Source organism: Epinephelus fuscoguttatus, linkage group LG4 (assembly GCF_011397635.1).
Source record: "Epinephelus fuscoguttatus linkage group LG4, E.fuscoguttatus.final_Chr_v1".
NCBI classification, from domain to species: Eukaryota; Metazoa; Chordata; class Actinopteri; order Perciformes; family Serranidae; genus Epinephelus; species Epinephelus fuscoguttatus.
This window is the reverse complement of record NC_064755.1, coordinates 11,256,846-11,278,388: the sequence shown is the minus strand read 5'-3', so window position 1 is coordinate 11,278,388 and position 21,543 is coordinate 11,256,846. Positions and strand designations below refer to the sequence as shown.

Below are 21,543 nucleotides of genomic sequence, written 5' to 3'. Positions count from 1 at the left end.
ACCTGTGCAAGGTGTAAGTTTATGATATGGACTCAGGTTTGGGTTAATTTGACCATATGTTGTCTATCCAGAAAGCCGCTGGTTTCTATTTATCAATCAAGTGAACAATTTATCACCTGCATGTGTCCGTTAAACTAATCTTGTGCAATGTAGCTGAATGGGATCTAGTGAAATTTTTCTGGGGCTTCATAGAGAACAAACCACAAGTTGACTTTGCAGAAGCAACAGAGTCTACAGCCATGCTTGCAGCTCTGTGTGGTTGTACATTCACTATGCACGGCAGGGATTTGTGCTAAATGCTAATGCCAGCATGTCAGCATGCTCACATGTTAACATGCTGATGTAGCAGGTGTAATGTTTACCATGTGCATCAACCTAGTTTAGCGTGTTGGCTTGCTTACACGCATGAAAATACAGCTGATACTCATGGGAGTGTCATTAGCTTTGCAGACAGTTGGTTATAAGCACATTCAGGACAGAATGAATTTCTGACCTCATGATGGTGCGAGGTAAAAAGCCAGGAGAGAAATCTGTCCTCAGTGAACCATGAATGACCATATTTTGCGCCACCATATGTAGAGACTTAAAATAAGCTCATAAATGTGTGTATAGAATTGTATGGCAATCCATCTCATATGTATCAAGATTGTTAGTCTTGAACAAAATGGTGGGCATTCTGACCCACACCCAGTGCCATCACAAGGACCTTAATGCTGGAAGGATGGAGGATTTTTTTTTTTTTTTTTTTTTTAAATATAAATCTTATGTTGTCTCTTGACATTTGCAGTATTGTTATGCACCACATCACCAAGACAAATTCTGGGATCAGGTGAGGCTAATGATTAGCTTGAACTAACAAACTCTGGGCCATTAGTGAACATCCAGGACAGCTCCACATTCAGCACCCTGGACAGCACCATTTTGTGAGCAAAGACAGTTAGGGTTAGGGTAAACTCTCCTTCTTGGTGTGTTGAGTAAAGCTTCATTGCCTGCAGACGAGTGCTCATAAATTAGATTGTCAGAAACATAAATTGAAAAAACACCCGTAAAATTGATTGTGGGAATTATTGCTGAAGTGATTAGTTGACTGATGCCTTTTTTAATCAATTACTTTTCAAGCAAAACTGCCAAACAAGCACTTATTCCAGCATCTTAATTTCAAGGATTTACTACTTTACTTTGTCATATGTGAGAATAAACTGAATATCTGTGGGTTTTGGATTGTTGTAGAACAAAACCAGCAATTTAATGGCATCATGTTGGACTTGAACGAGAGAATTGCCATGTATATTTTTCATTGTTTTCCAACATTTTAAAGACCAAACAATTAATCAGACCATTGAGAAAATATTCAGAGAGCAATCGCTATTACAATAAGCTGGTTGTAGTAGTTTCTTGTGTTAAAAAGGTTGCTGTGTGGGAGCACACTCCGAGTCTCGTCACGTCAGAGGGTTCTCAGAGCCAACCCTACTTTGCCACACAATCTCAAACCTCAAACATAATAAATAAATAAATAGGCAAATTCATTAATAATAATTAGAAATTTGATTTGTATTTGATTTGTTTGTCCTGTTCTAGGGGAGTATGGTCATTTAAAATTAGGCTATGTTAGCAGCAGATTGAGTTAGAAGTGGGGAATAAAGATTTGGGATCGAAAGTACTTGAATTGCAGGTTCTCACAAGCACAAACGTCAAAGGTTTGTGTGTCTGTCATGTTCTGTATGTGTCAACTCCATGCCCAGTGTTCCATATTGTGCAAATTAAGACAGCGATTGACTTTTGCTGGGCTTCACGCCTTATACAACCTCAAGGTTTTATGGGAAGCCACAGATGACTAGCTTTATGGCTGCAGAAATGGAGGAGACTGGAACAGGCTTACGGCGAGGGGGGGTTCGGGGGGACGGGTTGCAGAGAGGGGAAAAATCATGCAGCCATTTAATACCATACATCCCTTCATTTTATGACAAAATCAAATTACCAGACTTGATTAAACTGTGTGATGTGTTCGTCAAATTAAAAAAAAAAAGTGTTTGATGTATGATGAAAGGAAATTGAGATTTCAAGTGACTCAGTTATCCTCGAGTGTCTTCCCCAAGTGCAGTTATCTTGCAGCAAATGGTTCGTTATGATCAAAGCAGCCAAGCTGATTCGGAATTTTGATTGGGCCACTGTAGATGTAGCAGGGATTTTTAATCTGTTGGTGTGGACAGATAAAGGATTGTGTATTCAGTCTGGCTATAGATGTTATGTTGTGCTGATATTCTCAATCTTAAAAATAAACTATGATTCTTTTGAACAAATTACTCTACAGTGAATATATAGTGGTATTTGTGTGTGGTGATAGAAAAAAGTTGTTTTTTTCTAGAAGAGCTTTTATCAGATTGAGTTATTGGACACTTGCATTTGTCCTCTTCCAGATGGTGAGCATGCGTCGACTGCCTGGTCCCAAGAACCCAGCAGAGATGACCTACTACGCCCAGTTGAACGGAGCACCCATCACTGGATCCAATGCTGCCAAGACCCTGAGCAGTCTGGACTCCCAGACCATGGCTCTGACACTGGGATACTTCGTACAAGTACAGGCTGAACGTAAGCTTGTTATCTTACTATACTTAGTTATGTTACATTATTATGTATCATATGTGTAAAGGATCAAGGAAGTCAGGCACAAGAGACAAGGGATGCACCATCTGTGAAATTATGTGCCGATACCAATATCCAGTGTGTTTTTTGTTGTTGGTTTTGTGGTTATATTTACAAGATTATATTTGAACTCGTCATGAGAACGTTATAATTTATCTTGCCCAAAATACTTTTTTTTTTTTCTTTTTACCAAAGAGAGCTAGAATGCATCACAATGTGACTCAATCCAACTGTGGCAGTTAGTTTGGGACACTAACTAGCTCACCTCCTGCCAAGTTCAACATGGATTTGTTGTTTACAATAAGGGTGTTATTGCCCAGATGTCAGATTCCATGAGAGACACTTTAACCCTTTGAAACCTAGAGCAACATCACTTTTCTTGTGCTGCTATTTAAACCTTTGAACCCTGAGCAAATTGGCACGTTTTCTTTCAAAACATGGGAAAAGAAATGGGAAAAAGTAAGAAATGTCCCACAAATTGAAAAAAAAACCCCCAATACTAATAATAACAATAATGATAATAAAAGAGTTAGAAAATGATTTATAAAAAACTTTACTATTATTATTACATCTTAAAATTACGTTACAGAATTATTATAATTTTTAAGCACACTTTCCAGGTTATTTTCTTGTTTGTTTGTTTTTAACTTTCTTTCTTTTTTAAAAACATCTTTTTCTATTTTTAATTTTCTCTTTTTGCTAATTTTTTAAGTCATTTCTTCGTTCATGCTCATTTTCTTCTTCCCATGATTTTAAAAGAAATCATTTACTCAGGTTTCAAAGGGTTAATGTGGTTATAAACAAAATTATCAGGGCAAAGTGATGCAGCTCCTTCTAGTCCAACCGGATCTCACAGAAATATGTGAAATGACCAGACCTCTAAACACATATGCTGCTGGCAGGTGATGTGTTAAAAGTACATGCTGGCACCACGGAAACAATGCTGTCAATAATGTCAATATGAATCCATTGTTGTGGTGGACACAAATTGCTTCAACAGCATCTCGCAATGGGTGGCCGTCACCATGTTATTTAACACATCACGTGTCACCGCCGTGTAATGCGATCATATTATTCTAGCTTACTAGGAACCGAGGCCTACAGTGACATAACATCACATCTAAGAAAAGGGAGAACATTACCATTAGCTAAATAGATTTTTTCGACAGATGCGTGATGCTGAGAAACATCTCTTTGTAAAATAAAATAAATATATATTAATGATTCTAATGTTTCTAAATCAATGCATAGTTTATTAAAATGAAAAATAAAATATACATTCTGCACTTCTCCCATGGTGATTTACACCAGCTATAGAAATAATTTGCATGAAATAGGACTCTTTCTGTTTGCCTTTTACATAATTACACACATATTAATACAGATTTTTTCCCCCCTTTTTTTGCATTTAGCTATTATGCAAATGGTTGTGCACATATGTGTACAAACATATTTATCATAAATGCAGAGCCACCTCAAAGAGTGCATTCCTCATTTAGCAATCACTATAGAGACACTGCACTGCAGGAAAAAAATATTCCTATTTTAACTACACTTTTAGATTTATCAAGTGCAACAGTCCTGGCTTACCGTGACATTGTGTAGCTTTAAGGATTTCCATACATTTCCATAATGCCCTGCAGTATGCATCCAATAAGCTTCAGAATATCAATACAAATTCAAAGCCACAGACTTAAAATTAAGGATTGTTTTTCCACACTTACCTGATGTTTCAGAAGGTTTCAGTTGGGTATATTATTGTATTAGATGTTTATATTGTTGCTGCTGAATGCTGATGAGGACAAAGTGTTCCCTCTTACCTCTTCTCCCTCACGTTTCCCCAGATTCTATAATTAACAAACTGGAGCGACACCAACAACCGTCAGCGGCCTTCACAGCTCCTCCTAACACTCAGGCTGATAACTGAACACAGTGTTCTTGTAAAATTCAGTTAGTTTGCCTTAAGAGGCTCCAGTGAAATAAACTGTATTAGTCCTTCAAGTGAGAGCACATCCCTTTGGCACTCTGCATTGTAATAGAGGAGCCCTGAAGAGGTGATTTTTATGGAAGATGTTCAAGTGGAAAACTTTAGGTTCAAATAAGTTTTTTATTTTGAACTTATAAGCATAAACAAGATGTAGATTTCAAGTCTTTTATATCATTTCTGTCTTCAGTATGCAGTGTTTATACAGTTGAATTGAATAGATGAGATTTTGGGAAATAAGGTTATTTGCTTCCTTGCTGAAAGTTCGATCAGAAGATTACCGACTCTCATGTCTGTGCACTAAATATGAGGCTACAGCCAGAAGATGGTTAGCCTAGCTTAGCATAAGGAAACAGTGGGAAGCAGTTGGCCTGGCTCTGTCCAAGGGTAACAAAGTCTGCCCCTCCAGCACACAGAAAAGTATGTGGATGATGAACGCTATTTCCACCATTTTATATATTTATATCAATCACAGAAATAACACTGTATTATATGATATGTCATATCAGGCTCCACATTTATGATGAATAGTAATGTAAATGCTGGTAAATTGCCTTTCTTAAATTTTCTTTAGACCTCATGCCTCATGATAGACTGATATCGTATGTGCATCTTCACTAAAAAGAGCACTGTCTCTTACTGCCATATCTGATATTTAATATTTGATTAATTTCTTACATATTTATAGGTGAATGTTGATTTAAAAACATATTGATTAAATATGTTTTTTCCCCCTACAAAACCCCCCTAAAAACGTGCTAATGAGTTTGCAGTATTTTTTCAGCCCTGAATAGTTTCTGCAGTCTTACTTCACCTATCAGAGGGTCAGTAACCAATAAACTGTATGCATGCCTCCACGGTGAACGGAGAATCCAAAAATGGAGACAGATTCTTGATGAATTGAAGTCTCAGGGGTCCACGTTGAACAACATCAAAACTATATCAAAACATCTGTTTACAAACTCTCACACAATCCATGGAGTATAATTCAAACCTTACTTATTCAGTGAGGTAAAATTACTGTTTTTGTGAATGGAGTCTGGCTTTGAAGAGAGAACAGAGTTCCATTCAGTTACTGGTTGGAAAGGGCTTTCTGTTTGGGAAGCACTGTGCAGACGACTGGATAAATTAGACATGAATTATACTGCATGAGTGAAAGTTTGTAAATAGATGTTTTAATATAGTTTTAACGTCCCCTTTTACTTTATTTCATCAAGAATTTTCTCCATTTTTGGATTCTTTGTTCACCAGAGGCATGCAAAAAAAAACTATAAACAAAAACAAACTCCAAAAAATCAACTCAACACGGGATAAATAATTGATATACAAATGATCATTAGGGGGTGAAGCATTCCTTTAAGCTTATTGCTATTGCTGTGGGCCACAGTAAAGATTAAAGGCGACTCAGAAAAGTGTTGTAACATTTTAATCAGCTTAGAAATGAGTACTGTAAATCTAACTGAAACTATAAAAGTGAGAGCGGCCATCCCCAGAGGAAATCACGCCCTCATTTGTACAGCTAAAACAAACACATACAAAGTGTTTTAGTTTTAGCTTTGGACGTGTAAGAGGGCTGAATTTTCTTCTAACCAAGGCTAAGCTAAGATTACCTGCTGACTGTAACTCCATACACAGCGTGCAAACATGAGAGTGGTGTCAGTTTTCACATCTAACTCTCAGCAAGAAAGCGAATCAACATGTTTCATCCAAATGTCGAACTGTTCTTTGAACTGTGTACAGTTGCTGAACAGCGTGATCTGTGGTGGTGTGTTTGTAATCAACTGGAAGGTCATTTAACGTCTAAATTACTGATACTGAGGAATAATATTTGTATGTTTGCAGCTGTGGTAAAGACGCCGCAGAGCAACCTGTGGATCATGGCCATTCTGACGCCTCTCTTCCTGTTGATGGTGGTGATTGGCATGGTGTCTTTCATTCTGTGTAAGAGGAACAGGGTCATCTTCAAAACTGGCGCCTTCAGGACCTTCAAAACCCGCTCCAAGGTAAGACGGTTAAAATAAATTGTCCAACTTTATCCCTTTCTCCTTCTGTTCCTTTCCATCTTCTTTTTTACTTTCTACTCTTTGTTCTTCCTGTTCTTCTTTATTTCTTCTTCTATTCAAAATAATCAGCTGTTGCCTCACTCTTGTGGAGTAAAGTCTCACCCCAAATTGTTCGAACGTCACTGCTTCACCTCAATGTGTCCACAAGCCAATTCTGCGAAACAAAGATTACGTAACCTGACCCTGAAATGAGTGACGCATCACACAGCAAACTGATTGTGTTAAGTTGTGTCTCCAGGTCAGAAAAATGTAATCCCATCTGTGAGGGCCTCACTCATTTCTTTCCCCGCTGCCCAATAGCCCATGGTCATTGCTAATCATGCATGCTTTGAAGACTAATCGGCCGAGAAGAAATGGGCAGGGCTCAGTGTACTGGAAGTGAACCTTAGGGTAATGTTGGCCCTTTCACAATAATAGTGCCCGCTCAACATCAACTCATTTGAGGTTAAATAAAAATCAATCATTTCCAGTGAGCATGTGTGGAATAGATTGCCACCAGCTGGTTTGATCAGGTTGGATTGTTCTTCTGGACACGGTGCAGTGTACGACGCCAGAACAACAGCTGCTTGTGTCACTGCAGCCAGTGAAGTGGTAAACAAGCAATAAGCCGGCCAGCCTCATTTGTTCTGAAGAGGCTCTTGATGTGGCTCGGCTTTGTTCAGAATTCCATAATCTTGAAGTGTGTTTCACATCTGATACCCTGATTAGACTTCCACTCCAGTGAGAATTCCTGTCATTGGCTGCACATTCACTCTGGCTGAGGTCTTATTCAGGTCAAGCTGTTCACACAGACTTTTGATACCCAGCAAAGGAATCTCCCTAATGTTATGAATAAACCAAAACACAGAATATTTCTCACTCCAGATCAAAGACAACTTAAAAGCTTTGACCATCAGTGAAATATTCCCTCCTTGACTGAGCAGTAGAGAAGAACTCTCTCTACAAATATCTGCACAATGTTTCTGAAGCTCATGATGGAGCAAATAATTATAGCTATTTAGCCTGAAATCAATATATACTCATAATGCAGTGCTGTTCTGTGAAAGAAAACCAAAAGTGCAGTAGTAAGATGAGTTAATGCCATAGTAACTGGTGTTGTATGTGTAGCTGTAAACTGGGAGTTCTCACCAGCTTTCTGATTTACTGAATTTGATCAAATTTGAATATGTTAAAGGGACAATTTACCCCAAAATCAAATATACATATTTTTCTTCTTACCGTGGGTGATATATTTATCAGTCTATATTGTTTTGGTGTGAGTTGCAGAGTGTTTGAAATATCAGCCGTAGAGATGTCTGCCCTTTCTCAAATATAATGACACTAGGCAGCACTGAGCTTGTGGTGCTCAAAGTCTAAAAAATACACTTGAAAAACTCAACAGCAATGTCTCTTTCCAGGAATCATTACCCGGTTGTTAAACATAATCCAGACCTTAACCCTACAGGCCCAAGCAACACATAGTGCATCCAAATTCAAACCTGTTCTTCTCTATGGATTTTCTCCGCAACCGTGTGTCATAGTGAGAAGCCACGCATATCACGTGAAACAGCGGAATCGTAGCTTTCCGAGAAGATCTTTTTAAACCAAAAAGGTTTCGCCAATATGACTACCCCACGAGGCGGAAAATTGGGCACCTCGGATCAACTCGCCAGTCCGGCTCTGTGTGTCTAAATGCTCGCAGCTTGCCTGCAAAATGGCCCAACATTCACCGAAAATCTGGCAGTGTAAAAGGGGCTTTTGTGTAGGCACAATTACAGCTAGTATTATATGTTAAGTTGAACTAGGAAGTCGGTCTGTAAACTGTAGGGAGACTCTCAATGAACGTCCATAACCTGCAAGACAATGGTCATGTGACCGCGGGGGTTAGGGTTAATCTGTTTGTGTGTTTGCTGCCAGCTGACCACTACTGACTGTGCAAGCTATGACGTTATCTCTAGACCACACTGGCTGTGAGCCTGACAATGTTCCTCATGTAGTTTTAATTAAAAAATGCATCAGTGGATAAACTTCACAGGGTTGTTTTCTTTGTACATTCACGCATTCTAACAGAGCTGGTCTGAGTCTTTAGCTGTCCAACAGATTTACACATTGAATAATTTGAGGGGAAAACACATTAGTGAGCCACACTATTGCAATGGGTGATATGTTCCCTTATTACAGTACCATGAACATGTGCATTTAGTTACTTAGTTTAGTTTATTTTGAGGCAATCCCCACAAACACCATCATGCTGCCATAACTACAACTAGAGCACCAAATGTTTATTAATCTCACGTAGCCAGACCTATCTCCGGAGTGCTGTGTCAGCGCCACAGAAAGGTCTGGTCTTTAGGGGAAAAAAAATGCTCTGGGTTGTTTGCATTTTCTAAACCAATCTAAATTGTCTTGGGCTGCTCTAAGCCCAGGATGCAGGGATGGTATCCTTGCAAAATGGTAGCTTGCAGATAGTGGAGAGAGTGGAGAATGCTGGTTGAAATAGATAGCCAATGGCAGGGTTACACCCACAGTTTGGGTATAAAGAAAAGTGTTTTAATCCACAGATGAAAACAGTCTCCAGCAAATGCACAATTTACTTTCTTTTCTTACGTCTTCTTACGTCTTCAGTAAGAATCCGTGGTTTGGGCCTGACTGGCAAAACAATGTAGGAGGTTGAAAAATTTTGGAGAAACAAACTAACTTGTTAGTTTTGGTTTATTCATAGGATTTGTTGATAATAATAAAAAAAGAAAGAAAACATCACATTTACCTTGTCTTGTTTACCTGTCTAATTATCTGACTGCTCGTGTTTCTTGCCCAGCCATACGTTGTTTTAGCTATTTCACAATCTATGCAGAACCCAGCAATTAATTTGGTGAGTATGGTGTTAGTAACACAGAGAAGAGTGATGGGCAAACTATGAAAATTGGAGGCATCCTATCCTATCCTATCCTATCCTATCCTATCCTATCCTATCCTATCCTATCCTATCCTATCCTATCATTTTGCAATCTCCTCTGTTCTGTTCTGTTATTTTATCAGCCCCTCCCTGACCTTGTCCCTCTAACTCTCTTCCTGTTTAGACCTCATATCGAAGGGAGGGCAGTTACCACCACCAGGTATTCACTAGACTCTGGTTGGGTGGATTACTGACTGATTAATGCAGTAATGAATGAATGAGTTACTGCAGTGTTTGCTGGTTTTGAATGACTGATTGTGTTGAGCAACTTTGTATGTGCTGCCTGTCGCTGTTGCTGGGTAAATCTGTGCATGTGGCTTCTGTGCTGTGGACATGACTTATTCCACCATCCTCATTGGCTACGGGAGATCAATAGAGGGAGAGAGGAGGGGGCAGTGAGGAAAGGTAAAAAAAAAAAAAAAAAAACTATAAAAGGGGTGTAAAAATCACAAGCACATTCCTTAAGATTTAAATTGTTTGGGTTGGAGTCGATCGGCTGAATTAACAAGGACAGGCTGGCTCGTAAAAACAAGCAAATGAGCTGAGTTCTGCTGGCCGGGAGAAGCCATTTTTAGCGGGCTCATAAACATGAATAGTGGAAGGGAAGCTCAAAACCTGCGAACCAAACCAATCTATTTTTATTTTGTAGCATCCATAAAAAGTGACTCAAGCTTGTGTCATCAGCCGAGACTGCCTCTCTGCCAGTTCCTTTCCCTTTCAAGCCAGTCGTTTTATCCTCTCAGATGAAGCCACTCTCATCCCACAGTGGCTCAGCAGGAGCCCTGCACGGACCCCCAACCCATCTCTTTTTTCATCCGAGGTTCTCCACTGAATTATGTACTTTATCATCTCTAGACCCAAAGCAGAGCACTGGCCACAGACAACAGATTAAAAAAAATGCTAAAACGCTTTGAATTACAAAGAACCATGCAGAGGCCGTCCCTGTGGTTACTGTTGCTGTGGTGGAGCATGTCAGCTGATTTGCAGGTTATTTTGGGCCAGCCTTTCCCATCCTCATCTCCCAAGAGGCAAAGTGAGGTGAGCAAAGGATGAAGGAATTGGCAGGACATTTTTGTAATGGAGAAAATGGAGCTAATGTTACAGCACAGCAGGGTGTAAACACCCAGTATATGTACATGATGTGTCTGTGTTGTCCCTGCTCGACTGTATCGGCTCATACTGTGGTATTATATTAACATTAAGTTTCCGAGCTCTAAGGTTTTATTTGCTTTACAATCATTTGTAAACATTTAACATCACTTATGTAGTGTTTTATGAGAGAGCGCATCAAATATTAAAGAGTCCCGAAATATGTGATTTCACAAGTGGTGCCGTGAGGCTACAATCACTGTTCTTATCCACAGCGGTGTTTACCCTCTTCCAATCCCAAACAGTGGCAGGCATGAGCAAATGAGATAAATATTTCACACTGGGATTAAGTTAGGGAAGAGCTTGTGGCATTGTGGAAAACTGGAGTTAAGTACTTCTAGCTGATTAAAGCAAAGGTTAAAATGCTTTCAAGTCTATCTTAATACAAGTCTCACGTGCCTACACGTGCCTGGAAAGAGTTAGTGGTCGCTGTAATTGGTCCTACTGTCCTCTTCATTTTCCAAAGTTTCTGTCTTTTTAGTACACAGTTCCCTCTCTTTGTGTTGCTCATCAGTGTTGAGCTGAGCTGCAGGGGAGGCGTAGTAAAACAAGGCAACTGTAAAGACTGTAAAGCTGTAAGATGCTTCCTTTGGCTTTAGCACTTTAATTTTGATTTGGCCGTATCAGAATGCATTTTTGCACATAATGAGCACTGTGGATTTCGACCGTAATTCTTACACCCCATATCCCTGGGAAATGATTAATTTGGTTGCAGGTGCAGAAAAAAGCACCCTTTGGACCACACCCAGCATCACTCATTGATGTAGTTGATTGATTGTATGTAAGGATTGACAACACGTCTCCACTTTCTCCCACTGAACAAAAATGAATCCAAAATATCCTGATATGGCAGCTGCCACCTTTGTCATTTGGAGCCACACTCTGCGCAGTAGCGATTGGGAAGGGGAGCTGCAGTGTCTAGTTGCCGCCAATAGTGACATTGATTGTGAGCACACCGATTGGTGCACACAGCTGTCAGATATGACAACACACCCCCTATTTACAGCATTGAATAACCAGTTAAATCCAAACTTAAAAAAAATATATCAACGTGAGAAGAATTATCTAAAATGACAGAGACCATCTTTGGGATTTTTTTTTTTAGTTTGGTCCATGTCCCATCCACTAACATGAAGGGAGCGGGGTTTAGGACCTATGCTGCAGCTCGCCACCAGGGGCTGATTGAGATGTTTTGGCTTCACTTTTTTGCAAAATCTTTATACTTTATACAGTCTATATATGAAATAGACTTTCCCTATTTGACGAAAGAGTGCAGTTAAACATTGCTTTTGAGCCTGGTGTTGAATTATCCTTTAAATTAAATTTGAAAAAATGTGAACTTATCCTTTAAGCTCTATGGCCCCATCAGCACCGGGTAACATGTCACCTGTGTCTGGGTGTGTTATCTGGATAATGATATCCATTCAATACGCCTAAGCATTTACACCTCTTATTATTAATAAGCATGTTTCACAGATCATGTTTTGTCTTAAAATAGTCACTTTGGTGCGTGTCTGCATTTTGTGTCACTATCTTGGCAGGAAAAACAGTGATAGGTCATCAAAAACACTAAGGCTTGGTGCCTATAAAGCTGCTGGAAACACAGCAATGACTTGCTAAATGACAACCATTGATAATTGACAATTGTTTGCCAGTCTCAAACAGTGGTCTGCAGCTTGGCAGACATCTCGCCCAGGTGACACGCCATCCACTATCTCCTCCTGCAGGTGACAAAGTCAGCTCATACACTCGGTCACTTTAGAAATGTTGATATGAAACATATGAGACATGCAAATGTAACTTATCTGTGGTTTGCAGAAACATACCAATCCAACATTTACCCCTGGAAACTGATCTCAATATGGAAATTAGGGGCTGGCGGACTTGTGAACAAACAGCGCATCACATCATGTGAATACTAACCAGACCTAAGCAAAATAATAGACTGCATCAAGTTGATCTACTGTGTGCATTTGTGTGAACTGCTCCCATCCCATTCGGCAATCAGTCACCTTGCAGATAAAGCACCTGATCAATAAACTGGTTTATATTAGGTCTGCATGTGTGTTTAAGCATTAAAGAGAGATTCTGCAGAGTCTGACTGACTTCATCACTCTGCAAGTCTGCTGTGCAGCTGGAACATTCTTCAAAATGGCTTTTCCTCCGTCTGTGCCTTCTTGTATAGGCATGAAAGCCTCAGATAGCCGGCTTCTGTGTGGAGTACAATAGAGGTGGAATCAGCAAAAGTCAAGGCAATCCATTTTTCATTTGTAAGGTGTTCAATGAAAGTACAATGCAGTGGCTGCCATTTAAAGGACTCGAGGTATTTAGCATTTTGCTGCATCATGCCCCATACCTGCCCCAGGAGGAGTTTATCTAGCCGCTGCAGAGTCATGCTGATGTGCACCCCAGTCTACCCTGCTGTGTGTCTTATTTTACTTCTAAAATGTGCCCACTCTTCAGGCCGTTTTTTTGCATGCAGCTCTGTGGTACGCTTCCACTATTCGCCCTGCTAGAGCTGAATTTAAATCAATATGGCCACAGGGGGAATAGAGCATATCTCGTCCATCTGCTGTACCTCATCAAGCTGCTGTTGGCTGTTGCTCTGAGTTAAAATTAGACAAGAGGAGAAGCTTCTGTGTGATAGTGCAGGCAAGGAAAACAAGTGCAGATAATTTGGTGGTGCAGCAGGGTCGTGCTCGCAGTCACTTCACATGACATCTTTCAGTGAAAGAAATGGCTCGGCTTCGTGTTGCCATCTTTCTCTCTTCTCTCCTGCTCTTTTACTCCGTCACTGTTCTAAATGGACGTGGAGAAAACCGCCATCCATCTCTGACAGGCTGATCAGAGGTTCACGCCGTTCCACGAGCCGTGTCCGCAGCCAAAGTCTTCATTAAACTGAGCTGCTCACAAAAGATGAAAGATGGCGATTTGTTAAGTCAACATGCTGTCAGTAGACAGTGAAGGAGAGGGAGAGGTGGTGGTGGAGATGGGGAAAAGGAAGAAGAGGCAGGGATAAATAGGAAGGAAGGATATGTGAGTGTGAACAGAACAGACAGAGAAAGAGAGAGACCTTGAGCCAGCGCAGTAAAATGCAAGTCGTGAAATGTCAGGCACACTTTTCAAGGTTACACCCCTGGGCCCTGTCATTTCTGAGAATCCATACTGTCTCCATGCATGACGGCCATTACCCACCAGCTACTAAATGACGCATCTTTTATAGTCAATGTGCAGTAACCGTCAGGTCATCACTGTCAGTTCAACACCCCTGACACTATGTCTGATGTTTGCTCCTCAATAATCCATACACATAATGCATATTGGTGGAGGGATATATTTGGAGCATTTTATTCACCACCTCCCTCCTCCCTCCTCCCTCGCCTGCTGCCCTTTGTTTGCTCATCATAAATACACACACACACACACGCACACGCACACACACCCACACACACACACACACACACACACACACACACACGCACACACAGCTAAATTCCTCCTCAACCTGGGAACAGCACGAGGCCATAGGCAAATGAGTGTTTGCACTCTACATACATCTTTCACACGATAGAGTCACAACTGTCAACATACATCACTTCAGCGGGTAAAAGGTGCATGCACATTCACGCTCAATCCATATATTCATGCCACGGTAAGAGGGCCAGTCCCCACTCTCTCTCTCTCTCTCTCTAATGCTCGTGTGTGTTCTATATGTATCAATTTCCCGAAACTCATCCACAGCTGCAGCCACGTGCACTGGAGCTAGTTAATGGCACAGCGGTGTGTATAACTGATGAATTATTAACCACGCCGTCAGCCGGATGCCCACGCTGCCTAACCTCACATGCACTCAGAATTTAGCATGCATCATCAAATGCATTAGGCGTCCCATTTTAGAGCCGCTCAAAATAGAAAAGGGGAGGCAAAAAAAATCAGGGTTTCGTCTGCTTTGTTGTGTAACCTAAAAAGGGTTTTCTCTCCTTTTCCCCCCCTCGTTCTCTATTCCGTAAATTGAAAGGCATTTAGCAATACAAAGAATGTGTCCAAGCCTGGGAGGCTTTAGCAAAACGCATCTTCTGCTGCCTTTGTCTCTTTGTCTCTTTATGCCAAAACCCCTGACTTCAAAGGTGCTGTTAAGCTTTATTATTTATTTCTTTTCTGACTTTTTCATTATGTTAGCCGTGGTGTTCACTGACTGATAAAAACTGGTTCCGGGAGGGAGGTTCATCCAATTACCTTTATCTGAAATGGAAGCAACGCTTATCTGGAGGTTTTTCTTTAATATTCAGGAGACCATGTCATGTTAGCTGTAAGCAACTCTGTCATCCGTTCAGCTGTCCAACACTTCAGCTGGGCTGAAAATCTAAATGCTACACTTTGAAGGACCTGCTGCTGATCAGATCTGAGGCACAACAGACTTAATCCATTTGTTGCTTTTTTGTTGCTGTACTAAAAGGTGGTTTGGAATGTGTTTTTTTTTTTTTTTTTTTTTACCCATTCAAATGAACACAGTCCCGAACCTGTAGATATTCACTCTCTTGGGGACAGGCCTTCCCCGCTTTTCTACGGTCCGGCCAAAATCTGTGAGAAACAGGAAACCTGTGGTGTGAAGCCAGCTAACTCCACACAGCAGGTTAATATTCATAAGCCCAACTAGGCTGTGATACATTTTTACCAAAAATTCATCAAATAGAAAAAAAATACTGACTCCAAAAATGGTGACCCCAGCTTTCTTTGAACACAGTGCTCACTTACTGCCAGTGATAAAAAAAAAAAAAAAAGTAAAGTAAAAACACATCAATGTAAAAATAAATTGTCAAATCATTCATCAGGAAGAACTGTCAGTGTTCTACTATTATATAAAGTGTATTTGATTTGTTTTTGGCTGATATTTTAGTATATCCACAGGTAGATGCATAACAGTTCACTTGAATACATATATGTAGGTATGTTTAAAGATGGCATTCCATCATGCTGTAACCACAACTGCATTTCAGTCATTAGAAATAAGTGAATGTAGTAAATATAATTGTTTATTGCAGATTACAGGTGTACAGATTAACAGATGATATGTGATATTAAAATTTGACTGAAAGACTCTACAGGGATTTTTAATTACAAGGTGTCTGCCCTGAGCAGCAGCAAGATAAATCTCCTCATGGAGTCCAGATACTTTTGGTGGTAGTGGATGATGACTCTACTGAGACTGATGAGGCTGATGAGGCTGATAAGGCTGATGAATCTGCAAAGACCAGGCGGTGATAAGAGGTGGAGCCTGTGCACAACTGCAGCATGAATGTTGAACTGTATTTTCACAAAGCAGAAAGGTCATTGATTCAGCTTGTCACATTGCCAGTGGCTGGTTTTAGAATGTGAGGTATACCACCTATCTCAGCAGCCAATCAGATTGTAGCAAAGTCAGCTGCTCAAGTCGGTTACAAACGATTCGCTGTTTTGTTAAAGCAATAACAGACGGCTCCAAATCCTCAACCCTCCTGTTTTTAAAAAAAAAAAAATGTTTTTGACATTTTCGCCGCTTTTTGACATTTTTTGTTGAAAAATTGTTATTCAGCATTTTCTCAAAATATCTTGGGAAATAACATTCACACTATGTGCATCTGTCCGCTATTGTGTGCTTTGATTGTTGAATTTATCTTGCGGCTCCATACCATTTTAAAACTTTCTTACCAACATTAGCTACAGTTCACTGTACTTTGCTTTGCTCTTTGGAAACATACATCATGGTGCTGAATGTATTTTGTGGCTGCTTTATCACTCATTGCTCTTTATTGTGGCATATAAATTACATTGATTTACAGTATAGCACTTACCAGCCTGTGCTATGACGTAAAGATGCAAAACTGTACTGTGCTGTGGAATTCAACTGTATCTTGTGTTGCCTTTTGCTGTCTTTGCATGTGCTGTATGTCCCCAAAAAATTGTTGTTTTAATGCAAGCAGTTGCTTTTTATCAATCCGACAGGCAAACTAAGAACAAAAGATCTTAACACAAAAACATACAATTTCTGAGTTATTCTGAAATAGATAAAAGCTGTAACATCTTTTTAGCCTATTAGTTTGTTATCTCCAGAATTCAGTTCCTGATTGGATTGATCTAGAAGCTGCAGTAGCTTTGATCTTCAGTCAAGGGTTTTCTGACTCCTTGTTTGTGTTTTCCTTTTTCCTGCCAGCCTGTCCAGGGCTTTGACTATGCCAAGAAGCACATGGGTCGAACAGGTGATGAGGCCATCTCCGTTACCAAGGAGACGTTGGTGCTGGGGCTGCCTGTACGAGATGCTCCGCTGTCACTGTCATTGGATAAGAAGGTCCATCAGGATGGGACCGCCAGCAAGAGACCTCCATCTGCTGACATACACAAAGGAGGGTAAGGCAGTCACTGGCTTTGCTTGTATACGCTATTATTTGTTTGTTTTGGATCAGTTTAGTAGTTTATAGTAGTACAGTAGATCACAAATTGAACTGATATGTCAGATATGATGATGTTTGTTTTTTTAGGTATTATTTGTAGATCAGTTTTCTAAGAAACCCTTGACCTGAATTAATTCGGTTGTGGACATAACATAACGTTAGTTCTACCAGTAGTAGCTATAGTTGTGGTAATAGAGGCGGAAGCCATTGGAATTCGAACCCTTTATTTTGGGGGGACAATTTTGTCATTAAAAGAGTCAAGTTTAAAGTAATATTAATCTTTTAATCACACATATTAGGCTACACAGGTTGTTATTACTAGACATAGACTTTATACCATCTGTTATTAACCATAAAAGTGTTGGCAAAGTGTTTTCTTCTGGTACATCTGGTACACATGGGTCTAAATAAGCATTTGTTTGTTTTGTCAGTTGTGTTTCTGGCTGAATGTTACATTCAGTATTCATGCTCCTTTTACCTCTGTTTTGGTCTCCACCTGTGAGACGTTTCTGTTTTTAGCTTGGCAGGTAGTGTACTACTGTAGATTTCAGAGCTTTTTCATTGGGATTAGCTGCTTGCTGCTGAACTGAACCAAAACACTGCCATTGTGGCAGTAAAACAAAAACTATTCACTATAAAATATGATAGCGTTCCGTAGAGCTGAGGGAAACTCTACAGTCGGTGGTAATTCTGTGTGTTTGTCACTACTGACACCTTTCATGTCAGACATAGTCACCATTATTCATATGAATATATTAATTTACACAATGTTAAAGCTTTTTTAAAGTAATACTAACCAAAAACATTGTGATTGGTGTCAGATTTCAAATCCAAATATTGTTTGCCATGATTTCGTATTGAAACAGAACACCATTTTGCAAATTCAAAGGCAGCCCTAAACTGTTCCATCACACTGCTGACATCATGATATATTATGCACTCTAAATGTGGATGTTTGGGCAAAGCCTGCTCATTGAAGTCATCCATTTGGCCCGTGATTCAGCGCAGGTAGAGGGCTGAAATAATGAGCTGATCAGACATACTGTTCCCAGCTGGAGGGTTTGTGAAGGGGAACCACAAAGTTCTGGAACAGCTGTTCCAGTCAGTGAACAAGCCGGCGACACAACCCTGAGCTTTTCAGCAGGACCAGACATCAATGTTTGTTTGTGCATCACAGTGTTGAGCTAGAGAGAAGCCAACAGTAAGCAGTGCAGCCTCTGACAGATTGACTTGATCTGAAGATAAGTCCAGTGTTAACAAGAAGCTGTTTGGAAACAGTAAGAATACAAAAAGCATGTATTTACATGCAAATCCTGTCGGAACAACTGACTAGGTTTCAAGAGCTGTTGATTTGAACAGTGCTGAGACTGGTACACAGACCAAAGGAGAAGTTAAGGTGTCTCTTAGAGCAATTCAGCATGAATAGATAATTGCAACAGTAATTTTGAGCTGTTAACAGCATAACACCTATTTGAGCCGTGTCTGACACACATCTCCGGGTGGGCTGGAAGGATTTCCTTCAAGCAGAAAGAGGCCGTGAAATATAACAGGTTATGATTATATATGTAAATAACTGTGTCTGCCTGTTCTTCACTGATGAACAGGATGCAATCAGCATGGGGAACAGATTTTACTGCAGATTTGACACCAGAGATTTAAGCTAGAAAGAGACAGAAATGATCAACAAGTTTTGTCTGTAAGAACTTGCTATGAGTGAGAGGGTTATCACTGGCATTGATTCAAACTACCGGTTTAATTGACGCAAGCCTCATGATAGATCTGCTGGACTCAATGGAGCTAGCTGTGTAATCTCATGTGAACACAGAATGACCACTGCAGTGTCATTTCCATTATATATCATAAATATTGCGCTGTCTACCAACTGTTAGCATGCGTTTAAACAGCCTTAGCCACTGTAGCTGCTGTGGAAAAGCTGCTACATCATGTCCAATATGACTGTTCAGAGAAAGTGAATGATCAGTTTTAGTGAGATGTTTGGAGAGACACGTCAAAGTCTGTCTCAGTGGGGTAGGAGGATGGACTATTTGTAATGGTCAATAGCTAAAAGCGAGACAATTAAGAAATGTAATTGAATATGAAAACATTATTTAGATATAGATATCTGAACAGATGTAAACAGCATCATAATATTTGCTGCGATTGTCTTTTTTTCTTCTGTTGCCCAGCTGAGAAAATTTGTCACAGGTGTCATTCCACTTCTTCCTGGAGTCGTAAAAAATTAAAGACACCATAATCAGCAGATATAACATTCTACTAGGGATGTGCATCTTAAGTAATGTCCATATTTGAGTACTCGCTTTAAAATATTACAGAGTACTCGCAAAAATTTTAATGTAAGAATAGGGTCAGAAATGAACACCCAAGCGAAAATGCAGGTTGGGGCTATGTATGACCCACTGTGCTGCACGGACTGTGTAGACTGTGACACACACATTTAATGCTGCATAGCTAGCACTGCACATTCATTTCATTAATTTTGCCACAGTCCTTCAAAACATCCCTCTTATGCCTGGTTGCCATTTGGCCTGTAATGTTAGAATGAATTATGCCTGACTGAAAGCGTTGAACGTCCTATGCAGATCTGTGATGTTTGCTATATTGATCTGTGCAGACATCCATAAATAGCAGTTAAAGAAGCATTTCACTGCTGGAAAGATGTTCTTTTCATCAAACTGTGCCATCCATGCAGTAGAGAGATGCAAATGCTTTTGAAATTGGTGCTCTAGGACCAAAGAAAGTAGAGGAAAGGGGGCTGTGGCATCCGCTTTTGCTCAAGAGTTAGAAAACGTTCAACTACCAGAATCCACTGTGCTGCACCGGACAAATACAGGAAACACTATGGTGCCCACTTTCTGTTCACAAATTCTTATATAGCCAAACAGTGCAGTGAAAAGTGCTGGATCATATTTGCATAGCACTGTCAGCTTCTTGATCTCCTGATCTCAAGGAGGCCAAATCTGAATTGTTCTCAAATATCTTGATTTGCTTCTTAACTCATTGTGTTCGCGGTAGTGGGCATACCAAAATGTGGAAGTACAAAGACACGTGAGCAGGGAGATCTCCTAAAATGGAGGGAAGTTTACCACAGTTCATGTGAGTCGGTTGATTACTCTGTATGTTGAATGAATGATGTCCAAGTCGAGTACTTGAGTACTTATGCCCATCCCTACTCTCTACAACGGTATCCGTTAAACATAAACATCCATACATCGGTTAAGAAATCATATTAAAAAGATGCTCCTCATAACCTCAGATCTTATCCCACATTAATCATCTCAGCATCAAAGTAATATCTGTGCAGTTTTCAAGTCTGAAGTTTTGTCATATTCACAATTACAAAGAAGCAGTTGTTGGCAAGGAGAACCTTAGATCTCAGACCCCCTCCTCCTCGCCCACACATTTTTAAATATGTGGATGATGTGGAATTAGATGGTTTCTTGCTGCCAAATTCTGCACCCTCGACTGACTCTCAGGGGGGAAAAAGACTGACAAATCCATTAGATAGTGTGCAGATAATTATCTACAAGAGAATAATTTGTCTTCAGATGAAACAAGGCTGATGTCCCTCTGACCCAAACAGTAATGAGTCGGTTGAGAAGCAAATGTGGTTTTAGTGTTGGCACTTTACTTTTACTGTAAGAACTAGAGTACAGAGAAGATTTGAAACTTCATTTTACATTTAAGTTATAGTTATTAGAGTTGTTTTGAAACCTCTGATTTTACAAAAAAAAAAAAAAAAGCCAATCAGATAATGACCTGAACTTTCAACTAAACAGACATGTCCTCACAGGCACTGAGAGGCTGAAGTGGAAAGGACAGGTTTACTGGATACTTTACTGGATATTGTATTTCAAGATAACAAATCTGGATGATGGATATTATAAAATTTAGGTTGCATCTGACTGCTGCTAATCTCCATATTTTATGTAATTTTTCTCAGAGTGGCATTTAATTTAGCGCTGAGTCTTTCCCATATATTTTATCCGTCTTTTTCTACTATTCAATGTTTTCTGCACTAATCTTCTTTCTCTGTCTCCTTTTTTATGCATGAGCGACGAATATGATTTGTTGGTCTGTTGTAATCACACACTTTTAAATGTATTTACCAAAATGTGGAAAACAATCTTATTCCCAATAGACTTCACAAGGATTATGAGTTCTAATCTGCCTATTTAATCTGTTCTACGCGTAAAATAGAAAACTGTTTTTTTTTTTTTTAAACTTCCATTCCCAGACGTTTTTTTTACTAGAAGATACACCCATGCGCCCACCCACGTTCAATGGTGACATCTTTCCTTCGGGAAGTTTGGAGTCATAAAT

At 39.9% G+C, this 21,543-nt stretch overlaps 1 protein-coding gene across 2 annotated transcripts in view; it reads left to right on the top strand.

The window, feature by feature from the left end:
• The window catches only part of kiaa1549la (KIAA1549-like a), a 130,453-nt gene that overhangs the window by 75,589 nt on the left and 33,321 nt on the right, over window positions 1-21,543 (top strand). For both annotated transcript variants that reach the window (XM_049573634.1, XM_049573633.1), the window contains exons 10-13: window positions 2,418-2,589; window positions 6,470-6,630; window positions 9,750-9,785; window positions 16,965-17,158. In XM_049573634.1, the coding sequence (XP_049429591.1) occupies window positions 2,418-2,589; window positions 6,470-6,630; window positions 9,750-9,785; window positions 16,965-17,158 (563 nt within the window). The remainder of the gene's footprint in view (window positions 1-2,417; window positions 2,590-6,469; window positions 6,631-9,749; window positions 9,786-16,964; window positions 17,159-21,543) is intronic.